The sequence below is a fragment of the Tachysurus vachellii genome, chromosome 3 (genome assembly GCF_030014155.1).
Source record: "Tachysurus vachellii isolate PV-2020 chromosome 3, HZAU_Pvac_v1, whole genome shotgun sequence".
In the NCBI taxonomy this organism is placed as follows: Eukaryota; Metazoa; Chordata; class Actinopteri; order Siluriformes; family Bagridae; genus Tachysurus; species Tachysurus vachellii.
The window spans coordinates 19,263,535-19,278,590 of NC_083462.1; the positions used below are offsets into that span (position 1 = coordinate 19,263,535).

Genomic DNA, 15,056 nt, shown 5'->3' on the forward strand with positions numbered 1-15,056 from the left:
ACAGTCTGTGTGGCAGTGTGAGTTACCTGGGCAGCCCTTTACAAATGGCAGAGGTTTACACACACTGAGGAAGAACTTCTGAGACTTGGCCTGGTCTGAAGTGTCTAAGGGGATGTAGGCTTTTTCATTCAGACTGAGGTCACTCAGGTCGTACTCATTTCCTTGAGCGTCTGCAGGTTAATGGAGACACGGGACTATTACGGCCAGAGTTATGATGATTATTACTACTATTATGGCTACTACGCCCCCACTCTGACTACTACAACTGAGTATAACGAGAATCTCTAGGACAGCTACAACTACTATGACTACAACTCGGTCCACAAAACCCAAAACACATTTAGTGTGAAATTTAACGTTACCATTTCTGATAAATCTTTTAAACATAGACACTTTTCCACCGGAAAGAACCGGGTGCTGGTTCCACTGGTGAACCTTCTAAGAACCGATTTGCCTTTCCATCGGTTAGAGAGCCATCACAGAGCCGAGTCTGACGTCACGATATATGCGTCACGTTACACGGCAACGTTAGCACATCAACAATGGCGGATGTTGCTTTACTGTTAATGCTTATGGCTTTGTGAACCTACATTGGCATCCAAACGCGGCGAATCCAACGTGTACGTGCAGCTCCATGTAATTTGTATAAACGGAGGTTGTAATCGAGAAAGTACATAACGTTATTTTATCATTAACACAGAAAAAAGTTAGCCTTAGCATGTAGCTACCTACTATCATGTGTGCTGATAATTGATCATATTGCAGTAAAGTAAATGTATTAAACATTGTTATACTTAAGGTACATTATCAAAGGTGCTAACAGTAACCCCGCCCCCCAGCCCCTACCTAAGGTACATTATCAAATGCGCTAACAATAGCCCCGCCCCCAGCCCCTGATGCAAGCGGTTTTTAAGTCTAGACCAGCAACGTTTTGGTGCTACTTAAGAACCACTTTTCCTGGTTCAGAGCCGGTGCTTTGGCTGTCGAAAAAGAAAGAACTGATTTTAAAATCAGGCTCTGGCTCTGAACCAGCACTCGGTGTAAAAGGGGCATTTTTGGTCTTAAAGTGTGCACTACACTAATGGATTACTAGTTTTTTGAAACTCCTACATCTCATAAGAAATGTTCGCTTACCAGTGACACGGCAATCTACCGGTGCAGGCTCGCATGCAAGAGCTGTAGAGAACTCAAAAAGAACGTCATGCTGCACGTGTGAGGACGTTCCCAGCTCCTCACGGATGAGATTCAGGGAGCCGTTACTGGCGCTTTGATCACACACAAAATTAATGGTGAACGTGGCTCTGGTACCTGTGGTGCGAGAGAGACGATTCCATATTGGGGAGCAGAACAAAACAAGTCTTGTTAATTTAGTGGATAAGAAGCATGAACGCACCCAGATTTTTATCCAGCTCTCCTCTGTATGTGAGAGTGAGCAGGCCATCAGTAGACAACTGCAGGGATCTCTCCAGTCCTACAAAACTGTGAGGCTTGCCATCCTCCACCACACAACCCGCTACATCCTGCTTTTCTGATCCGCACTGCTGGGCGGCCGAGCAGATGTTCACCTGTTTGAGCCATGTAGAGAATGCCACTCTGTTAAGAGGCTAAGAAAAAAAAAAAAAAATGAGGTAAAGGCAATAAATAAATGCCTAGTACTTACGAGAAACTCTTTTCCGTTTGCAGTTGTCTTGTATCCGTTTCCGGAAGCCAGAGGGAGCAGGTTGAACTCAAAGCCGGTATTGGGATGCTTCAAAGAACAAGTCTAACACACAAACACAAACAAAGCAAATGATTAAAAGCTTGTCGTCAAGACGACATTACGGCTCTATTTCACAAATGCAGCACTGTTGAATTCTTGATTCGGATTGGCCAGAAAGTGTTGTCCGTAATAGTAGCAGCGAAAACAGTACAGCTGCAATATATAATATTAATGAACTAATTCGAATACGTTATAGATTCTATAATAACAGATTTCTTAAGCTATGCATAGCGTAACAAATCTCATCTTGAAGCCAAAAGGCAGAGTGTGTATGGTTCTGGGATTCACCTGATTGGCGTCTACAGCAGTTGAAATGGCGCAGGCTACCTCAGTGTCCCACACGAAATCCACTACGCAGTCCTGATCTGATAAGAAACGTGGACCAGATGACTGCACACCACAGAGAAAAAGATCACACATTAGCACAGCAAGCACGTTTATTGTTCTGCATTCGTTTTGACGTGATTCATGCGTGTGAAACCTCACCGCTGGCCCTTTGGAGCAGATGAAGTGAATGCGGGTGGTGTAGGTGCTCATCTTCCCGTCCGCCTCACACACCGAGCCGTCCGTGTACTCCAGCATCAGCTGATTGTCTTCTTCGAACGTAGGGCCTTTTTTAGCCAAGCCCATGTTACTGATGGTCACTTTTGCAGATGGCGTTCCCTGTAAAAATGTGGTCCTTGTATACAGTAATCTGTGCAGTATGTAAACTACAGGATAAGAGCTTGTATAAATTAGCGACATGAAGACACACTTCACTGTTTAAAATAAAACTATTTAAATTGATCATTTTTGTATAATCAAATGGCAATAATTCTTCTAGTTGCTATTTTCAGTACATATTTACATCTACATCAAGCCAAGTATTTGCATATGCATTTTTTTTGCCATACTTCATTCATTCATTCATTCATTCATTCATTCATTCATTTTCTACCGCTTATCCGAACCACCTCGGGTCACGGGGAGCCTGTGCCTAAAACAGCAGGCTTCCCTGACAGGGAATCAAACCCGGGCCGCGGCGGTGAGAGCACCGAATCCTAGCCGCCAGACCACCAGGGAGACACGCCATACTTAATTTATTCTTGTAAATGAACAATATTTCTAATTTACAAAATGCTCAGCTTCATAATGAGTGTGAACAGGGAATAAAAATTCAGGATTTATATATAATATAAATAATATTCAGGATTTGATCTAACTAACTAACCAAACAACCAACTAACTAACTAACTAACCAAACAACCAACTAACTAACTAGCTAACTAACTAACTAGAGCTGACGATGGGGTGTATTTTTTATTAAAACTTGTAAAGACATAATGAGGGAAAATTAGCTCTTAAAATTAAAACAAATCTAAATCGTTGGTATTCATTATAGAATTTAGTGGTTTTAAGTAATGAATTTATTTAATGAATGGATGCAGCCTTCATCCTGCTTGATTTATGCAATTAGCAGAACGAAGCTTAACTGAATAATATTAATTTAAAAATGAAAACTTAATTAATGCTTAAAATGCACTTAAGTATGAAATATATACATATATACATACACACACACACACACACACACACACACACACATACACACATACATATACACACACACACATAATGATGGGCTAAAAGTTACAGTTTTTATCTGGCACACTGAGGCGAGTCGGTCACAGCCTGACACAGGTACGAGCGGCCGGCACACGTTAATGTAGTACACCCTCTGTCTACTGATGTCAGGAGCCTCCCAGTTAGTGGATCCGGGCAACTTGGACAAACTGAGGCGAAATAACAAGAAATAACAAGCGTTCACTACGAATACAAGTGAAAAGACTCAAAACAGAAGGCCAATAGAATAGAAGGGTCTCAAGTACAGAAGTGCAGTTAACTTGCTCACCTAGACAAGTCAAACTGCTGTAAGGTCACGGGGTCAGTAGCCACACACTCCTGTGGCCTTTCTGGACAGGCGTAAGACGTGTACCACCTGAAGTTGTACGTATATTCATCCTCAGCCTGAGAGAAACAAGACAACAAACAGTCCTTCAGTTTTTGTAATAATAATAATAATAATAATAATAATAATAATAATAATAATAATGATGAAATAGAAGGAGGAGAAAATAAATTTTATTTACATATAATCATTATTCATTATCACAATTTATTAGTAGTATTGCACTCACTAATGAGTAATAGTAAAAAGTAATAGTAGAAGAAGCAGTAACAACAGCAGAAGTAGGAATTTGTTGTTGTAGTAGAAGTAATATAGACAGACGTAACAGAGGCAAAATAGGACAATAATATAACTAATAGTATCAGGAGTAAAAGAGGCAATAATAATAACAGAAGCAGGGGCACCAGTACCAGTAGCAGTACCAGTAGCAGTTGTAATAACAGTAGTAGTAACAGAGCTAACAATTTATTGAATTGTAATTAAATGTTATAGTATTAATCTGTGTGAGAATAATTGTATGAAATACTTCATCTTTTCTAATAATGTTGCAGAATTTCTGTACAAAACATGATGTTCTTTTCTTACACACAATCACATACACACACACATTCTCTCTCTCTCTCTCTCATACACACACACAGATACCTTGACCTTAGCATAACCTCCTCTCCCTAGCACATCTGCTCCGCTTTGTATGAAAGAAGCTATGAAAAACATGATACTGCTCTGGGAGGGTTCCTGCTTCATGATAACGGTCAAAAGTATCTTCTGCCGATACTAGCATTAAGCTCCGCACACACACATTATGACCTTCCTCTATATATTCAGGTTTGACATAATAAAGTTTGGGACTTCTCTTTGAAAGACTGACTGGCGTGTTTCATTGAGACTACCCCGAGTACTTGCCGGAGAACCAGAAACCGAGCAGAGGAAGAGGGGCTCAGAAATCCTGTCCAAGCGGCAGATGAGAGGGAAATAATTCCTTACAATCTGTTAAAAGCATAAGCCTAGTTCTTGTCTCTCGCCCCCTGCCTGTCTGCCTGCCCGCCTATCGCCCCCTGTCTGTCCGCCTGCCCGCCTATAGCCCCCTGTCTGTCCGCCTGCCCACCTCTCGCCCCCTGCCTGTCTGCCTCTCGCCCCCTGCCTGTCCGCCTGTCTGCCTCTCGCCCCCTGCCTGTCCGCCTGTCTGCCTCTCGCCCCCTGCCTGTCCGCCTGTCTGCCTCTCGCCCCCTGCCTGTCCGCCTGTCTGCCTCTCGCCCCCTGCCTGTCCGCCTGTCTGCCTCTCGCCCCCTGCCTGTCCGCCTGTCTGCCTCTCGCCCCCTGTCTGTCCGTCTGTCTTTCTGTGCTGTATTTTTGTGGATTTCATACCTGAAACTCAGGTTTCCCCGGCCCAGCCTCTCGGTCACAGAGGAAGGAGATGTGTGTGGAGCGCTGTGTGTGTTCCTTGTTGTTGTACCGAGAGCCGTTCATGTAGTCCAGCTCGATCATTCCATCGTAATATGACAAACTGGAGTTAAACTCACCCAGGTTCCACGAATTAGTTTTAGTACTGTAAAACAAGAACAATATATAAAATAAATAGATAGATAAATAAATAAATAAAAAGGCTTCAAATCGTTCCAGAAAAATGAGTGGAGTGAAGAGCGGACTTGCCTTCTGTCAACCTGACAGGCTCCTGATTTCTCAGGGCAATTTGCAGCCTTAACATTCCCACACACGTTAATAAAGTAGTCGTATTTGTCCCTGGAGATGTTGTAGTAACCTCCATCAGCCTTCCTCAGTGGGGTCAGGTCAAAATAAATTCCTAGAAATAGACAAACATGTTTATTCAAAATCTTCTTCCAAGAAATATTTGGCTATTTTATATAGAAGCAGCTTAGCATTTCTGGAGTAAAAAAATTCTTCTTCTTCTTCCTTTCAGCCTTTTATTTTAACATTGCTAAGGAAGGGTTAAGGAAAAAACTGAAAAGCAGAGACACCTCTAATCAAGTTGGGAGCGGAGCTAAATTCAAGACCAAAAAATGTAACCAGAAACAAAAATATCAGCCTGATAATTTACATTTTTATATATTAATGGTGCTTGCAAAAGCAACATTCTTACTATCCTGCATACTCTTCCAGACAAAACTTCGGCGCGTAACTTGTCATGCAGCTTTTGTCCTAGACCCATGAATGAGGTGTAAATCGACCAGCTCATTGAGGAGAGGTGTGCTATGACTTTTATAAGTGATCTGAGTCCCGGTACTTCCAGTATCGGGTCTCAAATTTGCCTTTTTTCCCCATAGACTCCCATTATAAACTTTGGAGATTTATAACTCGGCAAGCTTTTGAACTATCTACACCAAACTCGGCCAGCTCCTTTAGGGTGATACTCTAAACAAACTTAAATTGGTGTACCGACTGGCCTTCCGGTTGTGCCACAGCCCCGCCCCCAATATATGCAAAATCAAAAAACTTTTTACAACATGGACATGTGACATATCAAAACACTCAGAACAATGAGGGAAACTTGCCATGTGCAAGCACCATTCACATTTTCTTCAGGAAATGTACGTTCTAGTTATTATTATAATACACCTAGAAATGTTTTTTAACTTTTATGCAGCAGGCTACAGGACGTTCCTCTACCTGAGGTGGAGTTTTCCACTTTACAGTCGTCCCCATTCGCTCTGGTGAGCACACAGGCGGCGGCAGTCTGCCACTCGAACTCGTAAACGCAGCCGTCGCTGGACACGCTCCTCATGGCGGGGGGGCTGTCCATGTCACCCGGTTTACACTTCAGAGTGATGATGCTTTTAATCTTTGTGTTTTTCCGGCACTCATCTCCGTCTGTGTATATAAGCCTCAGGTCTTTCCCAGTCAGGACTTTCTGCGGTGAGGAGAGAAATTTACCCAGGCTGGTAAACTTTCCTTTCCCTGATGAAAGTGAAACAACTGATTAGTGAAACACTTACAAAAGATTCAGGTCTCTAAATCATCTTCCTTTTTTTTAAGTAAGCAATTGTACACACACACACACACACAAGACATTAAAGCATTTGTAATGTAAACTTTAAAGTAAGCTAGTACAAAGTTTACAGCTGTAGTTATATAATGTTAATGTAATGTATAACAAAGTGAGTGTACAGTTTGTATAACAGTGTAAATTTTTCCCCTCAAAATAACCGACAGCCATTAATGTCTAAACCGCTGGCCACAAAAGTGAATACACCCCTAAGTGGAAATGTCCAAATTGGGCTCAAAGTGTCAATATTTTGTGTGGCCACCATTATTTAGCAGCACTGCCTTAACCCTCTTCGCCTTGGAGTTCACCAGAGTGTCACAGGTTGCCACTGGAGTCCTCTTCCACTCCTTCATGATGACATCACAGAGCTGTAGGATGTTAGAGACCTTGAGCTCCTCCACCTTCCATTTGAGGATGCCCCACAGATGCTTAATAGGGTTCAGGTCTGGAGACATGCTTGGCCAGTCCATCAACTTTACCCTCAGTGGACGTCTTGGAGGTATGTGTTGGGTCATTATCAATAAACTGTAGCTCCCCAGTGCCAGCAGCACTCATGCAGCCCAAGACCATGACACTCCCACCACCATTCTTGACTCTAGGCAAGACACACTTCTCTTTGTACTCATTACCTGGTTGCCGCCACACACCCGTGACACCATCTAAACCAAATGAGTTTATCTTGGTCTCATCAGACCACAGGACATGGTTCCAGTAATCCGTGTCTTTAGTCTGCATGTCTACAGCAAACTGTTTCTTGTGCATCATCTTTAGAAGAGGCTTCCTTCTGGGAAGACAGCCATGCAGACCAATAGTCTGTATGGTCTGAGCACAGACAGGCTGATCCCACACCCCTTCAACCTCTGCAGCAATGCTGGCATCATTCATACATCTATTTCCCAAACACAACCTCTGGATATGACGCTGACCACGTGCACATAACTTCTTTGATGGACCACGGTAAGGTCTGTTCTGAGTAGAACCTGTCCTGTTAAACCTCTGTATGGCCTTGGTCACCGTGCTGCAACTCGGTTTCTGTGCCTTGGCAACTTCTTATAACCTACACCATCTTTATGTAGAGCAATGATTCTTTTTCAGATCCTCAGAGAGTTCTTTGCCACAAGGTGCCATGTTGAACTTCCAGTGACCAGTATGAGAGAGTGAGAGAGATAACACCAAATTTAACACACCTGCTCCCCATTCACACCTGAGACATTGTAACACTAACAAGTCACATGAAACCGGGGAGAGAAAATGGATAATTGGGACCAATTTGGAGATTTTCACTTAGGGGTGTACTCAATTTTGTGACCAACGGTTTAGACATTAATGGCTGGGTGTTGTTATTTTGAGAGGACAGCAAATTTACACTGTTATACAAGCTGTACACTCACTTTACATTGTAGCACAGTGTCATTTCTTCAGCGTTGTCACATGAAAAGGCATAATAATAAAATATTTACAAAAATGTGAGGGTGTACTCACGTCCGTCAGATACTGTGTGTGTGTGTGTATATTATATATATATATATATATATATATATATATATATACACACACACACACACACACACACACACACACACACACACACACACACACACACACACACACACACACACACACACACACACACACACACACACACACAGTATAACAGATTAAAAAGAATAAATGAATAAATGTTTGCTTACTTTGCTTATAAAAACTGGTATTCATTCGAATTCTAATCAAACTAGCATTAATGACTGTAAGCAACGTTCTCCACTCACCCACAGCACACACAGCTGCATCTTCAGGACACAAGCCAGTCTCTTCCTGCTTGATGATTTTATCACACACGTTAATGTAGTAGAGTTTTTTGTCTGTTTCTGGAACGTTAGCATCCACCGCTTCCCAGTTTTGTTGCTTATCTGCTCCTGAACCACAAACAACAGACACAAAAAAAATCATGCAACATATTCCACAGTTAACATTAACAGCACAGGAGGCTTCTTAGGCTTGGTGTACAGTGGGAGGTGTCATGTAGATAACGAGTCATTCTGCAGGACACTGAGCCTAAGAAGCCACCGAAAGAATTTGATCCCTGATGTTATAACAGCCAGCGCTGGATATTATGACTAGACAACTCCGATATCAAAACACAACATGAATATGACGTCTTTGTAATATGACTCCAAAGTTACGTATCGTTATACTCGAACATGACCTGCATGTCTGATTGGATTCTGATTGGACAGAAAGTGTCGATTAAATCACAAAGTTCAGATAGCTCCGCCCACACATACATACGCAACCCAGGCAACTAATGGAAAGAAATGTGTCTATCATAGCTGAAGGGAAGAACAATACGATTGCAGATAAACAAACAAGCAAAAATGACACACAAGCATAATCATGCAAAGGACGGCATATATTAGTTCAACAAAGCAAAACCAACGTTACTCACCTATCGAGAAGGAAAAAAGCAACCTCTGTGTCTTAAGTAAAGTTGGTCGCATATTCACAGATTGGAGTTTCCCCAAGTCAATAACTCTTGAGCTAAACGCTGTTAATAGCAAAACGCGGTTGTAGCTGCCTCTTTACATTACTACGATAGAAAAGAGGTGTTATTTGTGTAGTAACAGCGTTTAGCTCAGGAGTTATTGACTCGGGAAACTCCAATCTGTGAATATGCGTCCAACTTCCCGCTCCTTCAGTTCTCTCCAGCGCTGGAAAGCTGATCCTATATTAACACGGGTCCTACTTCTTGCCTTATCGGAAGTCTTTCTTCACTTTCTTTCTTTGTTTTTATCCCCCATGTCAATGTTAAAACCGCTTTCTGCTAATGTCACATATCGTCGCTGTCGGGCGGAAACCTCGTATGTCCAAATTTGGTCAATTTCATATTTTTTCACATATCGATGCTATTGGTCAGTCCCCACGTGGGTCTGTTATTTTTACAAGTTATTAACCAATCTAAAGTCTTGAAAATAGCTTGAGCGCAAATCTCATAACTCCATTGGACACTTCAACTATCCACCTCTTCCTCACTCAGCGGGAGAGCTTCGCGGCATATTTCTCCTCAAGAAGAGTCGCAACGAATCAACATGTCTTCTGAGGTAAATGTCTTCAAATCACTTGGCTCAAGGAAAAAAAAATCTTGACCCCGCTAGTTCTAATTTAGCGCAAGACAATCCACTGCAACGCGGACTAAACCCTGTGCACTGCAGATAAGGTACGGGGTTTTTTAATTTCCTGAAAAATAACAGTTTTGGAGATATGAAGATTCCGCCTGACAGCGACGATATGCGCACTGAACACTCTCTCTGCCGCATATTGACAACACGCCCCTTTCTGCTCATTGGCTACATGTTAGTTTTGTTTTTGTTTTGTTTGGCGGCCCAAAGCAGTTTTCTGAAGCATTCCTCAAACAATGGAGACCCCACCTTTAAGTCTCGGTTGCTAGCTAAGAACCAAAGTTAATTGTTGAGCTAGCTAGCACATGTTAATGCCGTCATTTTTCTAAATATTATAAATACATAATAATCAAATTAAGGATATATGAAGTTTCCTCAAATTTGTTTGTGAATATATAACTAAAAACACACTTAGCACTGCCATAGGAAGGAATATAAATGGAATAAAACACTTCCGGATGCACCGTTATTCATAAATAATCAAAGTAACTCTGCTTCACGATGAAACGCATCACACCACCTTGTTAGTTAATATTCTCTTTAACTTCACACCATGTCATGTTCTATTCCTTATTCTTCTTCTTCACCTACAACATCTGCTAAAGTCAGAAAGTACATACATGTGTTATGGCTTTTTTGATAAAATGTGCACTCACCTGCGTAGCGAGTGAGACGAGACAGGTCGTAATGCATTTTGCCATCTGTGACTCTGCACAGCAGGTCTTTGGTTTTCTGTACACATGCGTAGGACGTCTGCCAGTTAAAGTTATACGTGCAGTCGACCTCTCCTGTGAACTCGGGGAAGCCTTTTCCTGTAGAAATGCAAACGTACAAATTCAATGATACGAGGAATGAATTTAATTTAGAAGACAAAATATAAAGTTACTTCAACTTTTGATATATTAATGACTAAAATAAATTCAAATGCAAAATGAAGAGTTTGACCGAAATTGTTGGCTGATACTTTTCCCTCAGCTACATGTGCATAGAGACAAAAATCTGAAAGTGTTTAGAGACAGTAACTGCAGTTTGCAGGAGCTGATACAGACGAAAAGGACAGTAAGCCCAGAGAAGGAATAATAGGGTTTAAGAAAAAAAGTTAGTGTTAATTTCAGGTTGTGACTGAATGACCAACTGACTGACCTACTGACCAAATGAATAAGTGACTGACTGCCCAACAGACTGACTGACCGTGTGACCAAATTGCCAATTGACCGACCAACCTGATGAGTGACTGACCGAATGACTGACTGACTGACTGACTGACTGACCAAATGACCGGCCAACCGGATGAGTGACTGACCGAATGACCGAATGAGTGACCGGCCGACCAAATGAGTGACTGACCAAATTAGTGACTGACCGACCAAGCGGCTGAATAACTGACTGCCACTAACCTGCATGTTCGTTGCACTCAAAGTTAATGATGGTCATACGCCGGAAGCCTGAGCTGCATTCGTTTCCTCCTGGATAGATGAGAGTCAGATCTCCATCAGAGTACCTGGATCAGGATAGAGACGATTTAAACTTCCTCACAGCCTCATCACATTCATTACAACAATACTGACCTTTCACTGCGCTTTACTCAGCTGTTCTGTTGAAGCTCAATGCTACATACTGTATAACTGCAGTCCATTTTAGGTTGCACAGTTAAATCATCATGAGAAAATAGCCATGCATAGCTCTCATTTAAAACATAACACAGATCTGCATGAATACACCTATTTGTTATTTCAATAAACAGCAAACTATTCAGAGCTCATTAAAGTCAGCCCACCTGAGTGTTTGATTCTGGAACCTTCCAGCGACTTTGGCCACACTTCCACCTTCCTTCACCTGGCAAGTCGAGATGAAACCTTTATCGTCTTTATCGTTACACTGACCGGCTCTGGTCTCTCCACACACGTTAAGATAGAACATGTAGGTGTCCTTCCCGATCTGAGCCTGAACAGCGTAGGGATCGTCTCCAGCTGCGGGACGCATTAGGATGATTAACAATTAGAATTAAATAAAAAAATAAATATCACGTAAACTCATATTTAACATCATGGTACTGATATTACAGTTATTAAGATCTAAATCTCTAACTGCATCATGCCCTTGTGGTGACTTACAGCCGTGTGTGAGGTGTGTGAGGTCGATGGAGATGTCGTGCTGTCGGCTGGTCAGCGTGCAGTTGTGACTCTCCAGGTAGTCTCTGTGGCAGGCGTACTCAGTCATCCACTCCACCTCGTAGCGACAGTTCTCCTCGGCGGTCAGCTTGGGGTCGCTTCCCTGAGAAGACATTGAGCGCAATTCAAATTGTCCGTCGAACAAAGACGCCTTCGCAAAACGGTTATTAATACCGTAATCTAGACGCAAAGGACAAAAAAAAAAAAGCCAGAGGAATTTTTTTAAGCCGTCCTACTGGTTATATCTCAGCTTTTACATTACAGCTGGTTCAATCTTTTCTTTTTTTAACAGAAAAAAATATTTATTTATTTATATTTATTTATAACTATATTCATACTCATATCAAAATATGTCATTGTATTCAAATGCTATAAATTCTTCTTTAGTTTCCACATATTTTACCTTTAACAGCCTCCAAATTTATTGCACAATAAATTTCATTTATTTCCATATTATTCTATTTATGGATCTTAATTTAAAACTATTTTAAATGATAAAAAAAAAAAAATTTAAATACTAAAACGTGTGTCACTTCCTGTGCTTGAATTGTTTGCAGAGAGTTTTCGTGTCGGTCGCATGCGTTTGCTCGGCTGAGTAGCTTATATTAATCTTTAAATTAACCTTTTGTTTATGTTTGTAAAGCTTTTTTTTAGACAATGGCAATTCAGGGTTCCCACTCTTTTTCAGAGATCATTTTCCAGGACTTTTCCAGGACATTTCAAATTTAGCAAAAAAAGACAAGGCTCACAGATTCACGGCCTAAAGTAATATGTCCTTCTCTCCAGAAGTCTTAAAAACAACGTACACTTTATGACTATTACTTAACTATACTTTTAAAGACAATTTGTCATGTGAATGAAATTTCAACATTTATAAAATAAAAAGACCGCACATATTAATACCCTCTCCTTTCTCAGGCCAATCCCGTCATGCATGCTTTAGTTTGCTGTGCATTCCCCTTGCACATGATATTCAGATTAACAAGGTTAATATAACCTGCTTACCCGTCACCATTTGCTGAAAACATTTGAGCACTTAAACCATTCCTAGCAGCTGAAACCACCAACACAAGACAGCGTCATCCGTCACAGCGAGATTAAACAGCATAACAAAAAACTCGTCAAAACTCAGCGTCCCTGAACAGAGCGCTTTCTGTTACTAACGTTAATTGTTTCGACCAGTTGTAAACTGTTCTTTAAATGATCAAGAACATTTAAAAATAATAATTTTCCAGGACAACAAGATTTTTTCCAGGACAATTTATGTTTTCTCTCATTTTCCATGTGTTTTCCAGGACTGGAACATTGGTCATTAATTTTCCAGGATTTCCAGGTTTTCCAGGACGCGTGGGAACCCTGCAATTGTTAAAAGCACTACAGAAATACATTTGAATTGAATTGAGTACTTCTTTTAAACCTTTAATCTACATATTTCCTTTCCTTAGGGTGTACAATAAAGCTATTTATCCTCAATCGTACTCCTGCAGCACACAAACAGCACAGCCTCTCCTACTCCATGTACCTTGGGTGTGTTCTGACTTTATTTTGGGAAACATGACCTTCACATTCAAGTGCTCCACAACACCCTGAATAAACCTCCCGAAAAGCAGATCTAAATATTTAATGACTCCGAGTCCTCACCACTGATGAATGACGCAGTGCCTTAAAGTGTAGCTTCAGATTTGAAATTTTATGAAACAGAATAAAAAGACTTTTAATAATAATAATAATAATAATAAAAAAGCTCAGTTTCTAACATTTCAGAAATATGCCTTTTTATACAATATTAGAGTGAAGTAACAACTAAACTGTAAAAACCGCAACGTTATTGCGTCTAGTTCAGCAGGTTGCTCACTAACACATGAAGCAACCACAGTGGGTACTGACTTCCTTTATTGGGAATGTTTCACAATTTTTAAAAACGAGCTGCTTGTGAGGAAATCTGAACTTAACTCTTGACTATCACACACAGACGCACACGCACAGAGAGACGCGTGCACGCAGACACAGAGAGACGCGCGGACGCAGACACGAAATTAATAAATATTATTAAAGGATGAGAAATCCAGACAGATGACTTAAGATCCAGAGACAAAGCTGCTACATGTTTAAGATTGTTTTCATGAGTACAAATGTTACCTGCTGTCTTGTAGAGGGGCAGATGAAGGTGATGGTGACTGCAGGCTTGTGCCCATTACACGACTTACTCTCGGACTCGTAGCGCAGCCTCAACCTGACACACACACACACACACACACACACACACACACAAACTCAGACCAACCTACAGGTCAAAGATGACAATGAGGTACAGTACAGTTGTGCTTGTGTGTGTGTGTGTGTGTGTGTGTGTGTGTACCTGTCATTCGAGATGAGCTCCAGAGGCTTGTCCGGTTTCCCCAGGCTTACTGATTTGCCGTCTATAGTCCAACAGGCAGCAGTGTCTTTAGGACAGGGACTATTTGCTCGGTCTAAACAGAAACAAAGACAATTAATGATGATTTAAGTTTCAGAAGAATGCAAATGCAGCGTTTCTTGTTAAAAGGTGATAATAAACCCTCATGCTAGCTGACGGTCAATGTACACACACACAGATAAAGCTCACCATATCTGTTGTGCAGATGTGAATATATCGAGCAGTTAAGCAGAAGTCAAGTAAACATGTAGTGTTTTTATTTTTCCTCGCCGGCCTATATCGCGGTGTCTGATACCGAGGACCCCGCGCTGACTGATACCCCAAAAACCAGAAGCAAACCAGGACAAAGTTGTGAGATGTGAGATTTACTCACCCAAATTTCTGCAAACGTTTATATAAAAGTCGACGCTATCGTCCGAGTCGTCAACCAGGTAGCCGTCTTTGTCTTTGATGAGAGGATTGAGGTCGTGTTTTTTCCCGTCCGAATCAAACACGTAGCAGGGAACCTCAAAAAAGGACAGAAATCAAATAAAGCTTTTAACGTTTGCCAAAAGCAGGTGAAAAATATCTTCAAGCTGTATC

General features: G+C 41.3%; 1 protein-coding gene across 1 annotated transcript in view; it reads right to left on the minus strand.

Annotated features, from left to right (window-relative positions):
- igf2r (insulin-like growth factor 2 receptor) overlaps positions 1-15,056 on the minus strand; it is a 41,868-nt gene that overhangs the window by 19,890 nt on the left and 6,922 nt on the right. Inside the window, exons 5-23 of the mRNA XM_060866181.1 lie at positions 14,848-14,980; positions 14,418-14,529; positions 14,198-14,291; positions 12,002-12,161; positions 11,665-11,857; positions 11,285-11,388; positions 10,544-10,699; positions 8,481-8,627; positions 6,336-6,623; positions 5,361-5,511; positions 5,076-5,256; positions 3,651-3,766; positions 3,393-3,531; positions 2,246-2,422; positions 2,048-2,149; positions 1,661-1,762; positions 1,394-1,565; positions 1,135-1,308; positions 27-170 (exon numbers count right to left, since the gene is read on the minus strand). Of these exons, the coding sequence (XP_060722164.1) occupies positions 27-170; positions 1,135-1,308; positions 1,394-1,565; positions 1,661-1,762; positions 2,048-2,149; positions 2,246-2,422; positions 3,393-3,531; positions 3,651-3,766; positions 5,076-5,256; positions 5,361-5,511; positions 6,336-6,623; positions 8,481-8,627; positions 10,544-10,699; positions 11,285-11,388; positions 11,665-11,857; positions 12,002-12,161; positions 14,198-14,291; positions 14,418-14,529; positions 14,848-14,980 (2,845 nt within the window). The remainder of the gene's footprint in view (positions 1-26; positions 171-1,134; positions 1,309-1,393; positions 1,566-1,660; positions 1,763-2,047; positions 2,150-2,245; positions 2,423-3,392; positions 3,532-3,650; positions 3,767-5,075; positions 5,257-5,360; positions 5,512-6,335; positions 6,624-8,480; positions 8,628-10,543; positions 10,700-11,284; positions 11,389-11,664; positions 11,858-12,001; positions 12,162-14,197; positions 14,292-14,417; positions 14,530-14,847; positions 14,981-15,056) is intronic.